The following is a 20,370-nucleotide window of genomic DNA, read 5'->3' on the forward strand; positions in this document are numbered from 1 at the left end:
CGGAATGACTGTAATGACTTTTTTTTTATATTTTATACAAATACAAATTGAATACATTTTACAACGGGGGGGGGGGGGGGGCGGACCCCAAGAACTCCCCTCTAGATCCGCCACTGCACTGGAAGGACGTGAGAAACCGCCCCCCCCCCCCCCACCCAACGCCCTCTACAGTTCAATTTACTAAACCACAATCCTTTGCTAAATCCAATATGAAGTAAACAAATTTCTTCCCTATAACTATGATGTGATGACGGAAGAGAATGGTGCAGTATTTAATCGACCAACATTTTAGTGGCTCTCTCGTTTTTCAACGAGATTTCTGGATCATTTGCTATGAATGACTATTGATACACACATTCAGTCAATTTGTGAAAATGTTTAAAACAACAATCTGGTAATTGCGCCCTTTATGGCATAGACGGGAAACATATTCGATTCGATCTGAAGAGGGCAGGGCTGAGAAGCAATTTTTCCAACGTTCAAACAATTCTCATTGTCTTTCAATTGAATACGATTGTGAAAGCAGGCCATTAACTCTCGTTAGACGGTACACACTAATTTTCACCGTATAAACCGCCACGTTTAAGAAGTACAAGGACCCTCCGCAGCGGTTATGCCTGTTAAGGTGTATTATAACACTTCAGTTTTAGTCCAAATATTTGAATACTCGAGTACTACACGGAACAGTGTCACGCCATGTCGTTGAATCAACAATCAGTCATTGCGGATATGTACACAGTTAAATATTAACTGAACGTTAGCTGGTGTGAAATTGACCTGTGTATATGCCCTTACAAAAGGTCTATTTGGATGACGTTCGATCTGAAACGGCTCAAATATTGTTTCATTACAATGCCGTTCTTCGTGCTAAGCTTATAACACCTCGGGAGGGAATCCAAACACAGAACAGCCTTCCTTGTTTGTTTGTACATTGTTTGGTATAAATAGTTTTTTCTCTCACTCGAATGTAATATCATCAAAACTGTCCACCTATTCTGTGATTGAGTAGCTCGTTATTATTATTGAGAGGTGAAAGAATGCGATCAAACCAGTGTGACCCTATTATTAGTAGGCCTATTCAGAATATCCTAAAATTCACACAACATTGTGCGTGCGATTGCCCCCTTCAAATCGTGCTATCGGTAACAGTATACGATTTAATGCGACCCGTGTGAATATGTAGCTATCAGTTGGAATGTTATTGTTCACGCTCATTCTAACAAATGTTTGCCACAACAGGAGAAAAAGGCCCATATATAATACCGATCCACTGCTGTGTTTTAATCCCAATAATATACACAATGACACCCTATGAGATCGAATTTGGACAACTGTTAAGGTCCGGGGATATACCACTCTCAGGCAGTACGAGGGGCTGCAGGTAATGCAAAACAGGGTGAGTGAACATCGCGAGGATAAACATCCTCTCGCTTCCAGCAAATCATAAAATGTTCTGTTTTCGCTGGCGTATATAGACAGCTGCACATGCGCAGTTGTGTATGATAACGGGTTTGGTAGGATAACTGAGCTGAATACATATTTTCGAAGAAGAAAAAAAACATCGCTTCCTGTGAAACCACACGGCGGACACTAATGTGAGTCAGACACGTCCGTGGGGTCAGTGGATACACACTCGGATAAAGGACGGAATAGCAGAGGAGAAAAAGCCTCGTGTGGGCGATTTGAAAAGCATCATATAATATTACATATCTACTCAGAAGCATTCAGTTCCTGCAACACGACGCGCGACAGAGAGACAACGTTGTGTGTAATTATATATACCTCGAAGTATAATCACGTTTCCTGAAATCACTCCTTAGTCCTGAGATGTGTATTTTATAAACGGATGGGTCCAGATTGCCTCTTCGTGACTGTTCCATGGTTATTGTATCTGCGTGTGAGTTATCCAGTCGCTTACGTGTTCGTATAAACAGAGAATCGATCCAGACTAGCGCAGCACCGATTTACGGTACCTCGTCGTTGCAGCTGGTAAAGCGTTAAGTATTAACGATGCAGTGGGTGAAGTCAACATCCCCATTGTCCTCGAGGCGATTGCTGATTCTCCTCAGTGGCTTGGTGATGTTTGCGTCATGTGGTAAGTTTGACCTTTATTATTTTTATAATGCACGATATCTTACAAGAGAGCCCGGTGCTCTTGTCGCACAAGCTTTTCACATTGCCGTCACGGTGTTGCACGGCAGTTTTCCCAGCCCAAAGCTAATACGATTTATGTTCAATCCTAATGCAACACACCGGTCTGGATACACCATTCAACAGAACGTCTACAATGAAATACGTCCCCGGTAGCTTGTGGGAACTAATCAGAATTAGCGCAAATGCATAAAGGTCACGGAGTCCGTGTATCTTACGAACGCATCTCCACACTAGTACTTGAGTTGCGGAACGCGTTCAAACTATGCTAACGGGCCAGTCGATCAAAAGGCCTTCAAGGAAAACACTCTACTGCGCAGACAGATTTTTCACTTGCTGTTACCACCATGTACACACCCCAGCGTTCAATGCACACTATGCTCACAAAAACCACCAATATTTAGTCATATAGTTGCCGTCTTGTCATCCTCTTACTGTGTTCAATTAAGTATGTGATCTTTCAAGATCGTACATTTGATAACACCCCCAAGCGCGGAGGCTCCACGGTAAATGGATGTCAAGAAGTAGACCAGTCATTCGTCATGATGTTATACGCAGTATCCGAACATTCCGGAGTCGATCAGGGCTGGTTTCTAAGCTGAACATCCGCGGTATATGTGGCCACCGCCGAAATTACAATAAAACAACACAAAAACGTGGCTCACTACACTATTTCACCCTGTGACGACCTTCCCTTCCCAACTATCGATACAGCCACACGTCCTTATTATTTCTACAACGCCGCTCTTACTACAACCCTATAAACACAACATAATTGGGAGCGTAGTCTCTCTATAATAACTATCCCCGGTGCGAATTACAGCAGGGAGAGTGGCAGCATTGAACCGTTGCGTGGTCGCCGTATCTTTGTAAATAATTTGTTTTATTCATAATCAGTATAAACATTACCAGTTGTGAGTAAATTTACTGCAGATTCACACAACCCAATTGTAAGAGTGACCCTATTTCATTGCGCTGATAGTGTCGACAACATTCTCTATGCGTTTACTCCAGGGAATTTAAAGCAATTAAGTCAAATGAATTATTCTATATACAGTTAGCGTACTGATATCATTTCCGTGTCGTGCTCAGCGCACATTATATGCATGCGTGTATCTGTATATCGATTTTGAATCAGCGGGGTACGATGAACCCGAAAGGGTGTACAAACAAAGAAGGTTACGGATGCGCGGGTTACCAATGGGTTTATAAAATAGGTTTGTGCGTCAACGTCAGGACATACGTTTCCAAAACCCTTTAATAATTTCAAGAATATTTGTTATATTTGTGGCAACCATTACAGCTCAAATAAATCAAGCATATCTAAATTTGAATGTGACTAAAAGAAATTAAACAAATTTAATAAATAAAAACAAAGGACAAAAATCATGTACATATGAAACATATCCTTCGTTGTTATTGATGATTACCGTATGCTTGCAACAACATTATAAAATGGAATAAATTAGTATTATTACAGTGAGGCGAAAATATTGCATCGTCGTAGTATTTCCCATTTTTTTTAACATGGCGGCTAAATTAGCACGCCTGTTGACGCACCAAAAAAGGTGGCAGTTACACAAAAAACTCGTAAATGGTGATGTTTTTATTATATGTAATATTAGAAAGCGACAGCTGTTGGTATGCCAGATTCATCGCACGCACCCCGTGGCATTTACAACGTCTCGATGTGGTTTGAATAGCAAGAATAACATTCAAACGACAGCAACCCATCAACAACAAAAGCAGAGGGAGCATATTTATTTAGATCAGTCTACTTTCTACTTGTTCATTTTAATATTTGTGAATGGGATCAGCAAACGGCACTGACAAGCGCCCTGGCTCATTAATCATACATATTTCCTGATAACCTTTGACATTTTAATTTTAAGCACGCAATGAAATGTCACAATTTTTCATCGTTTGTAATTTATCACGTGACACTCTGGAAGAACCGAATTTAGCCGATCTGTCACGAGAATTCCCTCTCGTATTTTAGCCATATCAACACCGAAACAAAACTATTGTGTTGTGTTCGCTCCCACCAGCTCCCTTTTACCATAATAATATCTACATATATACGATTTTTGTTTCACTAAATGAAATTTAAATATTGCTTCATTGCATTACTTTGGTTCTTTTTTTTCTGTTACACACAATTGTGTATGACTAAACGCACCCAACACTGTTTAGTGTTATATATTTTGTAAACTGTAAACGACGGTTTGCTGTTTGAAATCGCCTTGACGCCACACGCGCTTTTCGGCAACGAAAGTAAAGTAAGTTTTCACGATAATTATAAAATAACAATCTGCACTGATGCAGTGTATGCAGTGTTCTGAAAGAGAACTAACTAGTCCAGTTGTGTCCACAGCCCGTTTCACTCCATGCACTGCGCCACGTGACACTAAATTACTCTCCGGAAAACAAGTTGTGAATAAGGAAATTGAATTATCATTAAATAAATATCGGAACAGGAAATGAAACCGATCGGTCGGTCGTGAAATACATGTTCCAGGCACGCCTCTCTGATCAAGAAATGAATCGCAATGAATGACTCATCGGATAATTTTTAAAACTGCCATGCACATTTCGCTACTAGTTACCATTTTTAAAGGGCTGCAGTCGTCGTGCCGCGTCTTGTTCGATATGTGACTCATAGCGACGTATTCAACGCGTGTAAAATACATTGTTTATTTACATGAAATTCGAACACGGGCTGCGCGACGACCACAGCGCTTTAAATCTTTTGTTTGATCATCTTTGAATGACACCTCGAGCGCGTTCGAGTCACGTGATTTCTAGTCGGCACCGTGATTATAGTACATTGACCCGCTATCTCCATAATCATTCGTTTCAGTTTGCCTTCAAAAACATCCCGGCAGGAAATCAATAGTTATTACTATCGAAATTTCACTCAGCTATGTGACCCGTGATCAGGCATTGAAATTGACATCATTTCATTCACACTTAAATGTACTAGTTAGGTTGTAGACTGGCGCAGTCGGGGCGATTAATTTGTTTTTGTAGTTTAAATAAAATAAAAACAATTCGCGAAATGGAGGTGCGCGAAATCCCCTGTAACTGCGAAATCACCCCGACTGGTTTATTCTGCATGGCCCTCTATCGACACTGCAGGAACCCGTCGATTTTTCAACGGGTAATTATGTTAATGAGTGTTCTAATTGACAATCATCTAAGCCAATCACAACGTCTCTTCAACTGACCTCTGACCGGGAAGACGTCGGCTGATTGTAGCAGCCGATTTTTTTTTCAATTCTACGACAGTACGAGTTACACTTCTACGCATTGTGATGAATAAGAAACGACGACTACGGCAAATTCGAATTTCAACGTGCGGCCATGTTGGGTCTGCAGTGTGACATGTACCATGTTGACCTCATTATGCACGTATTTCCGCGCCCACTTCATTATAATATGTGCTCATGAATATTTAATAGCAATGAATTTCCTGCAGAATAAACCAGTCGGGGTGATTTCGCGCTAACACCTCCATTTGGCGATTTATTTTATTTTATTTAAACCACAAAAACAAATTAATCGCCCCGACTGCGCCAGTCTAGGTAGGTTGTTGCTTTCTGGACTAAATGTATTAAAGCGGAGGGGTCGTCACCTGCGCACGCGCGGGAATTGAGTCCCAAGCGACGATAACAATGCACGCTAAAAACGCAAAGGTTCATGGGTAGACGCGTGTTTATAAACAACGACACGCTATGGCCGTCTGCCGCATGCGCAGGTGACGACACCCTCGCTTTAACCATGTCACGTGAACGCATGGGCACAGTAAGGCTATCTAGATGCTGGGTGAGATCAACTGTGACAAATAATGGTTCCCACTAGGCTGCACAATGTGACGTGTGATTTGCGTCTAGACCCTCTAACTAGCTACATATTCTACACAGCAGGACCGTTTCAAGGTAGTATGTCTGTGTAATCGTGCGTTCAAATAAATTCATATTTTTCACAATACAGCACTCTGTCAACATACGCATGAACGCGCACAATGTAAAAACCCTATCCCTACGTTAAAAGTGAATGAGATTAGACTGTGCATACACACTCGTGAGGACATACAGTGAAGAACAACTATAAAGTGGTGCGCGTTTTCATTGTTATCGAACATTGAAATCTAATGAATTGGCGATTATCGCGATTCGAGTGTGCATTGATGGAAGTACTCCAAGTAGAGCACTTGAGATTTTCTGAATAGGGATGGCCTACAATATTTGCGTTATCGCGTGCTCCTTGGCAGTTACCCATTTGTCACGCAAAATGAAGTGTCTTCCTTTGTTGGTTTAAGAGAACTACAATGCGATTAGTAATCGTAATTTCTCAGCGCAATACAGTACCAGTAGTACGCGTTCACTGATGATATTACACATATGCTCGAACCCCGCATAAATAAGTCAATTTGATCCACAGTGGTCGGCTCTCACGGCAATTAATGAGACCGCGATGCAACGTTCGCCATTTTATTTGGCGCACTGACATCACGCGCTTCTCGTAGACAGTTGACAAAAGTGAGGTTTGTAGTTCCATGGCGCATGCGCACATTCAATAAATGTGACGCGGCACTAATAAATAATCGTGGTGATATATAGTTATGATCACAGCTTGATTATATTCGGACCATTACTAAATATGACGGTTTTTGAGTAATGAATCAACGCTGCTTGAAAAAAAAAACCAGCTGAATATGCATTGAGCCAAGGAACCGACTCTCTGGATTTATTTGCTGTACATCTGAATCTCATAACCGTAAAATGAATACCTATATATTTGTTAATGATCTCTATGTGCGGTGCGAGCTTGTTGATTTATTTATCCGAATACTTTGCGCCTGCCCATTCAAATACCAACGTAATTCCATCGATGTTTGATAAAATCTACAGGAGAATCATTCGAAATGTGCGCACTTTAAAGCGGGAGGGTCGTTACCTGCGCATGAGCGGGAATTGAGTCCTAAGCGATGACAACACACGCTAAGAACGCAAAGGCTCATGGATAGAAGCTTGTTTGTAAACAATGACACGCTATGGTCTCTGCGAATAGTTCACGGTGCAATCAGCAGCGTTGGGCCACTTCTCGACTATGTTGAACCACAGACATAATTTGCATATGACTAAACGTCATAGAACGTACGTGTATTTTTGTTTGAATTTAAAGGGCGACAGTCGTCGTGCCGCGTCCTGTTCGAGATGGGACTCATAGCGACGTATACAACGCGTGTAAAATACATTGTTTATTTACATACGCGACGACCACCGCGCTTCAAATGTGATAGACGAACTAATCTGACACGTGTTGACACCCTGTGGTGTATGTAGTGTGCTGTGCCAAACAACTGGTATTATAAAGGTAACCAAACACCGTTCAATTTACTTAGTCCATGGCGCTAAAATGGAGCACGTCGAATGAGAAATTATACAAATCATAAGGAAGGCAGTTTTAGACTCGTGTTTCTCAAAAAAAATTTCAGTGACCCTACTTTTTTTTCGGTGTAGTGGCTTTAAACTAATATAATATAGGCCGGAAACTCACCGTAAAAATATACGCGAACTCACGACCACGGCAAAGCGTCGGACTACTGATATCAATCTCAATACGCTACAGTACCCTCCTGACAGCGTGTAAAGTACATGATGGACCTCACGGTAATGTACATGATTTGCAAGTCGAATCTCTGACGTCACAAACAACATGCAGTGTACATTTCCAGACACATATAAAGCAAAGTATTTCATGGCCAGAACGACATGTTGTAACCACCCTACCCGTTTAATATGAATGTTCGCCAATTAATGAGGCCACACGTCAATATCGAAAATTCACCGGACTCGGAATACGGCACAGGACTTGTATTATACCACAAATGGTAATTCAAATTGATTTCACAGGATATGTTGTATGAGGAGATGGGGGAGACTGCTTTTTATGCAACACTTCTCATTTATACATATTGCGATATTACGACATGGCGTTAGTTTTGTTACTGGAAATCTGGTAAATACAGCAGTCGAGGAGTAATGACCTAAAATTGCGACAGAGATAAGTAATCTTGCATACAATCTCTTGTTTTTTGGTTTTTTTTTAATAAAATAAAATAATACAGTGTGTAAACATGGCAAAGACGGGTTATCGCTACGTCTACGAGAAAAGTTAAAATGTTTGGGAGGTATAGTCACGTGATTCAATAGCATGATGGGTTGCTGTCTTCGAGGTCAATGACCTCTGATGACACATGAAGAGCCTGTGGAGAGAAACAAGAATGAGCTGATGGACAAGAATCTCTATATATTTTGCAGCATTTTTGTCTATGTGGCAAGAGTTATTATTATTATTTTTTTAAATATTTAGGGTGGGCTTATCATCACAGAGTACGCAATTCGACGTTGGGAAGTTTCGAATCGATACACGTATTGTCAAAAGATTTCTTCTCATCTGCAAATTAGCTGTACCGTCACGAATCGGCGATTGATCGATAGTGCGGCAGCTGCTCTTTATATAGTGTTTCATTGGATTAGCTTATCTGATGATTTAATGTAATTATTCTGAACCCACGTATAAATAACATTCCACAAGACTTTACCCGATAATTCCGATTTTTCAACCGACGAGAGCAGTGCAAGTTGTGAATGACCAAGTTAAAACACAGCGTGCAGTAAAATATGCCCCGTATTACAACTTTGGGTGAATTAAATTGTCACTTAATACAAGCCCGGCGATGCAATACAAGCAATGAATATTCATGAGTACCTGTCCATTTCGGGTGTCTCGGGGGCATTGTCGACTGCAGGCTGTGGCCAGCTTATCATTGACATTGCAGCGATGTCACGATTAGAAGGCGCCAGGTTCTCAGACTACTTACTAATAATCGGTCAGAACATACCATTTTCAGATTACACACCGAACGGCTTTATTTATATTGCTATATATGGTAACGGGAGATGCTTGGGTTTTCTCGTCCTATTTTCATCTTCAAAAATGATAAAAGCACGTATTGTAAGATCGGTAAAAACAATAAAATATACAGCCACTTAATATGTTAAATCTTAAATAAATCGCGACATCATAACAATTCCATTATCATTTTCCTAACTTATATAATATGATGAAAACAAAACAGTATTCTGTAGTTTAAAAAACGCTAAGTTTAATATGTTAACTATAGAATAATGAGTATTTCGTTTTACACATGATAACACGAGTCACATTTAATCCAATAGAATGAACCAATCAAATAAGTGTCTTATTCATTTATGAATGTTTTAATTAATTAATTTTAATTAATGCTTCTAGAGATGAAAACAATATTTAAGTAATGCGTCATTATTACTCAATATTAAAATTAGTTAATTAATATTTACAAATGCACACCCTTGAGCTGATCGGAACTCCGCCATACCGACATTAACCAGTTGTTCTTGAAGCAGGAATTCAGGATATATATTAATTAAACAAAAGAACATCAGAGTGAAATAGGAGTATATCATAATTCGATTGCTGTTCGTGAGATATAAACACACTTAAGTACAAACAGGCTTAACAGATTTAAATTCATAAGGTTCCGTTTTGTATTTGCTCGTTAAAAACACATGTATTCAATGCCAAATTCAACTGGCGTTAAAAGACAATGAACAGCAGGTGCGAAATGATGTCACTAATAGAGGTCATCTCAAGGACAACTCAGAGAAGACGTAATCACTCACATTGAGATAATATCAAACGCTTTGCCACGACGACCTCCACGTTTCATCGTGTGTCATGTATTGATATAGTATGAAATTGTATTAGTTTATGATTACATTATATTGTGATTGTGATTTTTGGCTCTCGGGTAATGTAAACGAAAATAAAAAAATGGGAAGTCATCACAGAAAACTCCCCAGAATCTCGTCGGCAGGTCACACTGGTTCTCACGACAAAGGGTACGACCCCGCCCCAACCACCAACTTCACTTCCAAGGATAAGAAACGTGTTTATGTTGCTTATTTTAAATCTTATAATAAAACAATAAATTAATTCCATGATTTTGTCCACTGCTGCTATTTTGTCACAAATCAGTGATGAATCTTATGTACTCACCATCCTACAAAACGACAACGTTCATATACCATATTGGATTGTTGGAAATACATATATTGTTTAACCAGAGATTTATTATAAAAACCTGACACTATTATTAATGTTCACTGCTATCACTGCTTTGTTACGTAAAAACGGTCAAAGTGCACAAGTGTGTCCTGTCGGCTTCAAGTACTAATTAATTAACATTATCCTGGAACTGATGTTAAGCATCAGCAAGTTTGTATCATTGTAAAAAACAGATCAGTTAAAGGCGACGTGTGCATTTGTTTTTTGCTGCAATTACGGTATAGTTGCTTAAGCATGTATTTAAAATCACCGCCCATTATGACAGGGTTATATATAAGTATAGTGATATATGTTTTTGTGAAAATAAAATTACCGCTCTGTGTGATTGACGAAGCTTGTCAGGGAGCCATGTTTCCTACGCCGATTTGCAGAAACATTTAATGTGTCTGTATTAACTTAAATACGTGTTATTCAGAACCAGCCCCGTTCGATTAGTTGACAGGGATTCACTATACGGAAGTTGCATACTTTTTGACTCCCATGTGCGAAGCACAAAATGGGAGTCTTTGCAGTTAGTGTGTCTGTATGTGTGTATGTGTGTATGTGTGTATGTGTGTGTGTGTGTGTGTGTGTATGTGTGTGTGTGTGTGTGTGTGTGTATGTGTGTATGTGTGTCCGACTGTTCCACTGCTATCTCAAGAACCATACATCGGTTTTTGATGAAACTTGGTGCATAGATGCTCTGGGCCAATGCGCAGATTTGATTAGGTTTTGGTAAAAATCCATGCTCGTTAATTACCTAATTTGCATGATAATTAGCTAATTTTTAGCTGTTCTATGACTGTTCCACTGATATCTAAAGAACCACTCATTGGATTTTGATGAAACTTGGTGCATAGATGCTCTGAACATATGCGCAGATTTGATTAGGTTTTGGTAAAGATCCATGCTCGTTAATTACCTAATTTGCATGATAATTAGCTAATTTTTAGCTGTTCTATGACTGTTCCACTGATATCTAAAGAACCACTCATTGGATTTTGATGAAACTTGGTACATAGATGCTCTGAACATATGCGCAGATTTGATTAATTTTTGGTAAAAATTCGTGCATATTAATTACCTAATTTGCATGATAATTAGCTATTTTTTAGTGGTTCCATGACTGTTCCACTGATATCTAAACAACCACTCATTGGATTTTGATGAAACTTGGTACATAGATGCTCTGAACTAATGCTAGGTTTTGATTAGTTTTTGGTAATAATCCGTGGATACTAATTACCAAATTTGCATAATGATTAGTCAATTTTCGGTTTTTCCACTGATATCTCAAGTACTAATCATCACATTTCAATGAAACTTGGTACATAGATGTCATACGACACTGCACAGTCCTGATAGTTTTTATGGTAATATCAGTACATATTAATTACCTAATTTGCATAATTAATTAATTTTCAGCATTTGATATAAGTAGTTAGCATTACATTTCAATGAAACTTGGTACTTACATACTCAAGGACTATGCAGAGATTGATTGTTTTCGATAAATATTTGTGCATATTAATCACCTAATTTGCATAATTAGTTAATTTTCAGCTTTTCCACGGGTATCTCAAGTACTAATCATCGCATTTCAATGAAACTTGGTACATAGATCCTTTAGGACTATGCAGAGACCTGATTAGTTTTTAGGGTAAATAATTGTGCATATTAATTACCTAATTTGCATAATTAATTTTCAGCTTTTCTACTGATATCTAAAGTACTAATCATCACATTTCAATGAATCTAGAATTATGCAGTCCCAATTACTTTCCGGTAAATATTTGTGCATATTAATCACCTAATTTGCATAATTAACCAACTTTCACACTGATATCTCAGGTACTATACATCACATATCAATGAATGTACATGGATGCTGTAGGACAATAGACAGACCTGAATAATTGTGGGTTAAAATCTGTACATATTAATTACCTAATTTGCATAATTAACCAATTTTAAGCTTTCACACTGATATCTAAAGTACCGTAAAAACTCCGAAATTTCGACCGGTTTTAAATAATTGGTGTTAGAAATGTGACGTGTTTTTAGAGTCAAAATTAAGGTGCATTTTCGGACGGTCGAATTTTTCTGAATAGAAATCAGCAAATGAAAAAATGGGGATGATAGACAGTGTGCTTCATTAGTTTTTAAAAAATGCAATGTCCGTCAATTGACGTAAACTTCCTCATGTTTCACGGTAAAAGCAAAGATCGTGGCCGAGTTGTAACTCAAAATCTAAACAAAGTCATCAATCAGTATTATGACAAGCAAAACAAAACATCAAGACGCGGAGAAGAGGTCAGCACAAAACTAATAGGTCAAAAGACAAAGCTGTCTCGCACTACCTAGGAAAACTTGCGAATGTTCGAAGTACAGGTACCCATTGGACAAAAGATACATGGAAGTTTAGCAAACGATCTCCCCGACCCAGTGCAATGTATCCGGTTAGAATCAAAGCTCACGTGTCCCTTATTTGAGGGACCAAATTCTGCCGTAAATTCGCCCCTGGATTAAAAAATAAAATGGGATTTAAGAAAATAAAATGGGACTTTTAAGGTGTATTTTGGCGTCATTTTTCGGACATTTCAATCAATCCTGCCGGCTAAAATAGAGTCTAAGTTTTACCGTAGTCATTGACGTCTGTCTATTCAAGAGTACACGTGTATGATTTTTATCGTGACTAGCGTGAGCGGGTAAGCTTCCTTTCGAGAATGAGCTGTTATCACTGTGAACAATGTTAAATTATTCTTCAGATGACCAGTTTATTTTTTAAAAACAACTAATTTTTTTATTTAAAAAAAATCATGCCGTTTTCGCATCAAAATCCAAGCCAAAATATCGTACTACAACATCAATCTCTTCCGCATTGCGTTCAATAACATTAACATATTTAAATAAGCTATGGTAATTTGAACACGTTGGCATCATCCAGCTTTTTGATTGGTTAATTAGCGATTTGACCTATTTGACCTAAGAGAACATGGCGGATATCCTACAGCATCAAACGTTTATACGAGACCGGAATCATTCGCTTACGATGAAACTAAGTTGACTTTTATTTGTATTTCATAACCATTCAACAAATTTATTTTGTGTACATTATTATAATCACTACTGAGTACAGTAATAATCAACAATTCAGAAACGCAGCATGCCGAGATTTTTGTGTTCGTTTTTATTTGAAACTTCGTTTATTTAGAATATATTTTCGTTACCAATAAAATAAAAATCTCTCAGTCAATCAGAAACCCGGATTCATGCCTGCGAGGAAGGTCCCGTTTGAACGCTCACATCGGTTTTTTTTCGTTTGAGGGAAAACTAAAACTGGTCGCAATTTTCGAATAAGAATGAGTCGGCAATTTTTAGTGGAGTCGAAAATTTGGAGGCAAATAAAACACCGAAACCCGGCAAATAAATAGGCGGTCGAATTTTTAGAGGGGTCGAATTTTTGGAGTTTTCACGGTGCTAATTATTCCATTTCAATGAAACTTAGTACAAAGATGCTCTAGGACAATGTACAAACCTAATTAGTTTGGGGTAAAAATCTGTTCATATTAATTCCCTAATAAGCATAATAATTCATAATTTTTTGGTTCTAATCACATTTCAATTAAACTTGGAGACATAGATTTTCTGTTACATTGCGCAGACCTCATTAGTTTTACACTCAAATCTGGTCATATTAATTTTCTGATTTGCATAATTAGTTTTCAGCTAAGTAATTTCGAATTATATTTAATGTGTCTCCAATACTCTCAGCACATGGGAGTTCTTTCTAAGCTTTCTTTGATTATTATAGTACATTGGGCGCTGTATAAACACAACACAACCCGACCACACAACAGACCTGTCGTGCCTGACCATGCAGTTACTATCTTAGAAGTTGATATGTAGATATACTTTGAACCACGAACATATATCACGTATATTTTTCTTAAAAGACGATCGTCGCGCTGCGCATGTGCGAAATTTGTGTTGATAAACATTGATTTTCGCACAATCCAATTCGCTCTTCGAATGGAAATAATAAGTATGAGGGTCGACCTGCGCGCGACTTGCATTAAATACACCGGTGTCTCCTTCGATACCATTAAAGCTCAGTAACGTCTCAGTTTATACTAGCTGATCTGCGCAACTGTCGAAGTCGCCATCTTAGTTTATATGAGACCCATATATCTCGCGCATGCGTGGCGCGACGACTACCGCCCTTTAAAATTTCTATTCATGTGGTTTGAAGTAATATTGGTCAAATATGAATATCCAATAGGAATCCAAAATGGCGGCACCTCAAACGTAAAGTTTAAAATCTTGTCTGTAAAATGTTAAGGTGAGAACCTTAACCGAATACATTTCCTAATCGGCACCTATATTATTAATAAAATTATATTGTAGAATAATTAGATAAAATCATTATTTTGAATTGCAGTCATTCACGACCATGTACTAGTTCAATTGCTGATTTTTCATTGTCAGAATAGCATCACTATTATTGTTTTTTTGCGCTGCTATAGTATTCTCATTTTTCACAAGAATGAAAGAACAATTTCAGTTCGAAAACAAGGACGTATACCACTGTTCGTCCATCTTCTTTTGTATCTAAGACATGCGTAGATAGGAACTTTGTTAAAACTTAACACACACATCATGTCATACATGCGCACATGTATTTATTGCAGGGTCCAGTTGAATATGGCCGAACAGCAGCCAGTTTAATGCTAAAATACATCAAAAGAATTTCGAATTCGTATCTCAGTTATACATTGATACTAGTCATTGAAACATTGTGGGCCCACAATGTGAATCATGTTTTCTTCTGATGGGATTTCAAAATGGTCGACTGGTAATCATTTTGTTTTAACGAATTGATACTGTTATGGAGGCATATATCTGGCATGGCTGGGTCGATCACGTTCAAACTTCACGCACACATGTCATATCACACGTTTGCTCATGCATTTACAATCTGATTCAAGATAGTCGATAATGATAACCTACAACAACTGGCTTCATACACAAAAACTTCATAAACAAAAGAATCCAACTGACCCAGTTTGTATTATGTCTGTCGTACAAATGTCAGTCATAGTAGATACTAAATAAGAATATCGTTTGTCTACTAATATACTAGCAACAATAACTCCACCACTTTATGTAATCTACATTCATACTAACCACGCTAACTTCAATTAACTCATTTAATGGGTCATTTCATCTAAAATTGCACTGTTCACTTTCACGCATAATCCTATCGTTCTTTGGGATGTCTTGTGCTCAACCCTCATCATATAAGTCCCATGTACTCGTATATTGACTTGACCAGATAAAGGTTAACTCATATATGATCTTTTTAACAAAAAGTGCCAACGGGGAATGTGTTATAAGTTCAATGACTTGTAGGTTAGGTCATTTACACCAATGAATATGAGCAGCCATTGTTTGTAAAATATCACGCAGCATAAGGAAAAAACATTTGACAAAACAACCTGTGTTGATGGAAAAAACCGAGGCTCCCTCCTGTCAGGTTGAATTCCATTGAATTTTATACCTGCAGCACAAACCATGTCAAAACCTGAAAGATGATCAAGAAAAACTAGTGACTCCCAGGTCGGAAGCCACCTAACGAAAGAGCTAAATTCGACTAGGTCAATAACTGCTTTTAAAGTGTTTACCCATGTTATCACAATGGTGGTCTCGCTGGCCTTGTGTATGTAACTTCCATCTCGCATTAACGCCCCTCCCGGGGGGTCACTTACAAAAAATAATGACAAGTGTGTGTAGCTGGTTGTTTGAAACCCCTACCCCTTATCAGACAAAAATAAACTCAAATTGCCTACCTCTTTTCAGACAAACTATGAATATTTGACACCCCTTCAAGTTCCAGACAGTAAGCATATAAATGGTACCAAGGGAAAAGCATGTGGGCTTGAATTTTCTTGATTCTTGGGTCACTCAAGCCCAAGAGACCCGTTTTCAGAAAGACATGATGAAAATAGGATATCCCTTCTCAGATAGACAGGGTAACATATCATACCCTTTTTCAGACAGAAGTGGTGAATTTGGGACCCCTTTTGGCGACACACATACATATAACATTTCAATGTGAGTACCCCCCCCCGAAATTAACGCATACAGGTCGACCATCCATAAGACAAAATATACCAAAAAGGAACACATATCTCAAATAATTACTGACGGAGTATCGAGACAGATATAACCAATATCAAGTTGAACCACACATATTGAATTGAGCGAGAAACCGCATTACAGAACGTGAAACACATGCATTTATGTGCCAATACAACTGCGTTGTGTTGTAATGTATTGTGTAACATCATATCGTATCACCGTACTGCGTTGTACTGTTCCACGACTAATACCAGACTAAACATTCACAGGTACATGTTATCCAACATACTGTAAAAAGGTTAATTATTCACTGGGTTTTAATTTTGAGTATTTCGCTGACTGGAAAATGCGCTAAATTAAAACACAATATTTAATTCATCACATTATCAATTTAAAACCCACTAAATATGCCTAAAATGATAATTCAGTGAAATTTAAACCCAGTGAAAATTAGTCATTCTACAGTATATGATCCTTAATAAGTACAATGTTGGAAAGATGAGATTTAAATACGCATACAATGACAGTAGTAAGAAATAACGTTTTGAAGGTAAAATTCTTAAGTTTTACATTTCTGTGACAGTAATTGCACAATTAGAGACAACTGCGTGCAGCACACATCGTGATACACAGGCATGATTTATTACTGACAGGCATAATCGTCTATGTGTGAATGTATCATCGATTTCCACTGAGAGTAGTGTATTTTAATAACGACCAATTTAATGCTTATTTAATAAACGCTTCATTCAATTAAGACCATTCAACTTGAGCGTTTAACAGCTTAACCACATGTGCAGCAATTGCGACTGACGCACCGACAATTTCTGTGATGCGCTCGGCGGGAAACCCTCTATGGGGCATGCCCTAATTTGGAATGCTTCAGTCAAATGAAACTAAAAGTGTTTTTTATATAAATTATCCGCATGATTCGATACACCATATGACCCTTCTCACGCGGTTTCGGTAACTAGTGGTTAATGATAAATGTTATGTTTGAACAGCATGGACAAGCGCGATATTTATTCGCCTGAAAAGCTGCACAAATCGAGCAAAGCAAGGGCAATGAGGTCAGGGACAGAAAACTGGAAAACCTTGTTCAGGGCCTCATAATATATATATTTTTTCATCGCTTGAAATATCCTTTATGCATTCTTGGCTGTTATAAATGCTGATGTATTCCATTATACAAGAAGCTCTTTGATTGGCCATCCACTGCAATGCTATTCGGCAGGGGTGCCACGCGGAATGTTCGCAATGTGTAATATACTCATTTGCATATTGAATTACCATTGTTCTACCTGCCGTTTATGATATAACACATTTCTTCCGTATAGACCTGCCAGACAAGCAGCGATACTAAAATGCAATTGGAGCGCAATTGACAGTTATTTAATACAATTTAACTCGGATTAAAAACAAAAAGAAACGTCGCTTATAAAATCAATTATATCGACAAGTGTCCCGGTATAATACAGAATACAGCACTTTGTTAATTAAAACGGGGGGAGGGGTCGTCACCTGCGCATGCGCGGGAATTCAGTCATAAAGCGACACACTGTGTCCGTCTGCCGCATGCGCAGATGACGACACCCTGCTATAAATTAAGCACTCAAATCGTAAATTGTATTTATTATTTATATCATGAATGATATACCAATAACCGTTATTACGTTGTATTTTATTCAGGTAATTTGACTGTGTATTGTACAGAGTTTTCTCGTGGCTTTATCCAATATCCTTACTTAAATATAACAGTACATTTCGCCACAGAAACTATATTCATGTTTGGAACTACGTGATAAAACTCTTCCACGGCGAGAGGTGGCACTAGATCTAAAACTAGGTAGAAGGGTGCCACCAAGCCTTCACAAGTGGGAAATTATACCCATGTATTGAAAAAATCTATACACATATGCAAAAAGTACAATTTCTAAAATCCATGCTTTAATTTGTAAATGTGAAATCAATTACGGTCTTTTAAAGTGGGGGAGTAGTCACCTACGCATGCGTCAGGTGGCCATAGCGCGTCATTGTTTACAAACAAGCGTCTACCCATGAGCCTTTGCGCTTTTAGCATATGTTGTTATAATCGCTTGGGAATAAATTTTCGCACGTGCGCAGGTGACGACCTTCCCGCTTTGAGGATATTTACGCGGGATTTTGATTCTTACATATAGTTCCATATTTATTCCAAAACAACAATCCCGGACAACTACAATCTGCCAGATATTTCTACCCTGAATCTATACCTATTTAGCATGACAAGGTCTCGTGAGTTGCGCCCTCCGCGGTGCTTCAAGCGACTTCCTACCGAAGAGGGCGCCACTCACGCCTACATGTCAGGCTAATACCTATTTAGACAGTTACTAGTAATTAGATGTAGAATCTTGAATCATGTGCGCGCGCGCGTTGTACTGGCCGTCGTTCTGTGAAGTCATTTGTTTATGTTTTTGCCAACTATCACGCGAATGTTTGATAACAAATATCACAATTTGATGTGGCAATGTTGCCCAGTAGTTATTTTGAACATGTGTATTCGGACGCGAACGACCGGTTCTTGCCAACCAGTGACTAGCATAAACCGGTTACCTCTAGGTTTGTTTATTGTAATCAAACACATTTGTTTGAGACTCGGAATGTATATGATGGTTGGTACTTGTATAGCGGAATGTTATCACGCATTCCGAAACACTTTGCATCATTTGTTGGTTGTATATCTCAGTAACCATGTGTCATTCTTTCACTGATTTTATCGTGTATTAATGTATTTTCTGTATGAACTTTTTTGTGTACGCCTAAAATTATAGAAAAACCGACCACTGTGACGCTTCTTTTAGCGAAAACCAGGCGGAGAACAATCGTCTATTCTTTTTCCTAAGCGATCTTTTTAAAGTAGAAAAGTGCTATTTTCGACTTCTTGAAAACTTAGCATTGACACCTTCAATATTTTATATGTAGACACTTTACTGGATCTTGAATTTATTCGTTTTTGTGACTAATACCAATTTCAGTGAACATTTGTCATTTTGGGTATAACATCTTTTTGAGTGCCTGACTGGGCCTATATCAGGTGACATGCTACTTGTTTTCTCCGCGTAGTTATAGGACAATACGTCAGTTCACCATGATATAAAATGACTGACAGTTATGCCAGTCAGTCCTAGATATTACGTCACACTGGGTTGTCGCTTGCAGGCTAGCTAGCAATGCTTTGATATTGCGACTAACCTGTAGCACCATTATAAGCCGACTATCATGCGAGAATTGATTTCATTTTTCTTTCTTAACTAATCTTGTCTCTGTCAAAAGGTTCCAAAATATAAAGCTGAAAACGTACCTCTGTGTGGTTACCACGTGGCTGAGCACACGATAGCACGTCAATATATTCAGGGTGATTCGCAATGTAAAAATGAACATTAAAAGATTATTATATAGACCAGTACATAGTATACAGATGTAAATGACACGTTTACCTAAATTATATAAACATTTATTATGCACGAAGATACTATACTTAAAAATCGACCAAACATTAAAGGGCGGCGGTCGCCGCGCCGCGTTCTGTTCGATATGGGACTCATAGCGACGTATACAACGCGTGTAAAATACATTGTTTATTTACATGAAATTCGAACACGCGCTGCACGACGACCACCGCGCTTTAAACAAAGTGATAACTATGCTGGCTGACAACGTAATTTAATCAATCAACATCAAAGTAATTGTATTATAAAGCATTCTCACACTGTATAATTCATTATATTAAACCCTGATATGAACTGGAATATCTAGAGGTGTTTGTTTGTCGCGTTACCGGGTGTTTGCAGTCTTTCAACATTCACCGTGTGATTCACGTATACGTTAGACTGACGGTGACAGTTCACCGACACATGGATGTAGTCAGTTCAGTACACGAAATAC

At 38.4% G+C, this 20,370-nt stretch overlaps 1 protein-coding gene across 2 annotated transcripts in view; it reads left to right on the plus strand.

The window, feature by feature from the left end:
- The first annotated feature begins 1,341 nt into the window (after positions 1 to 1,341).
- LOC100378494 (neuronal acetylcholine receptor subunit alpha-2-like) overlaps positions 1,342 to 20,370 on the plus strand; it is a 50,118-nt gene continuing 31,089 nt past the window's right edge. For both annotated transcript variants that reach the window (XM_002741751.4, XM_085491280.1), the window contains exon 1: positions 1,342 to 2,095. In XM_002741751.4, coding sequence (XP_002741797.3) covers positions 2,011 to 2,095 — 85 coding nt within the window. In that variant the 5' untranslated portion in view covers positions 1,342 to 2,010. The remainder of the gene's footprint in view (positions 2,096 to 20,370) is intronic.

This window comes from Saccoglossus kowalevskii, chromosome 16, assembly GCF_978046115.1.
Source record: "Saccoglossus kowalevskii chromosome 16, keSacKowa6.1, whole genome shotgun sequence".
Taxonomy (NCBI): Eukaryota; Metazoa; Hemichordata; class Enteropneusta; family Harrimaniidae; genus Saccoglossus; species Saccoglossus kowalevskii.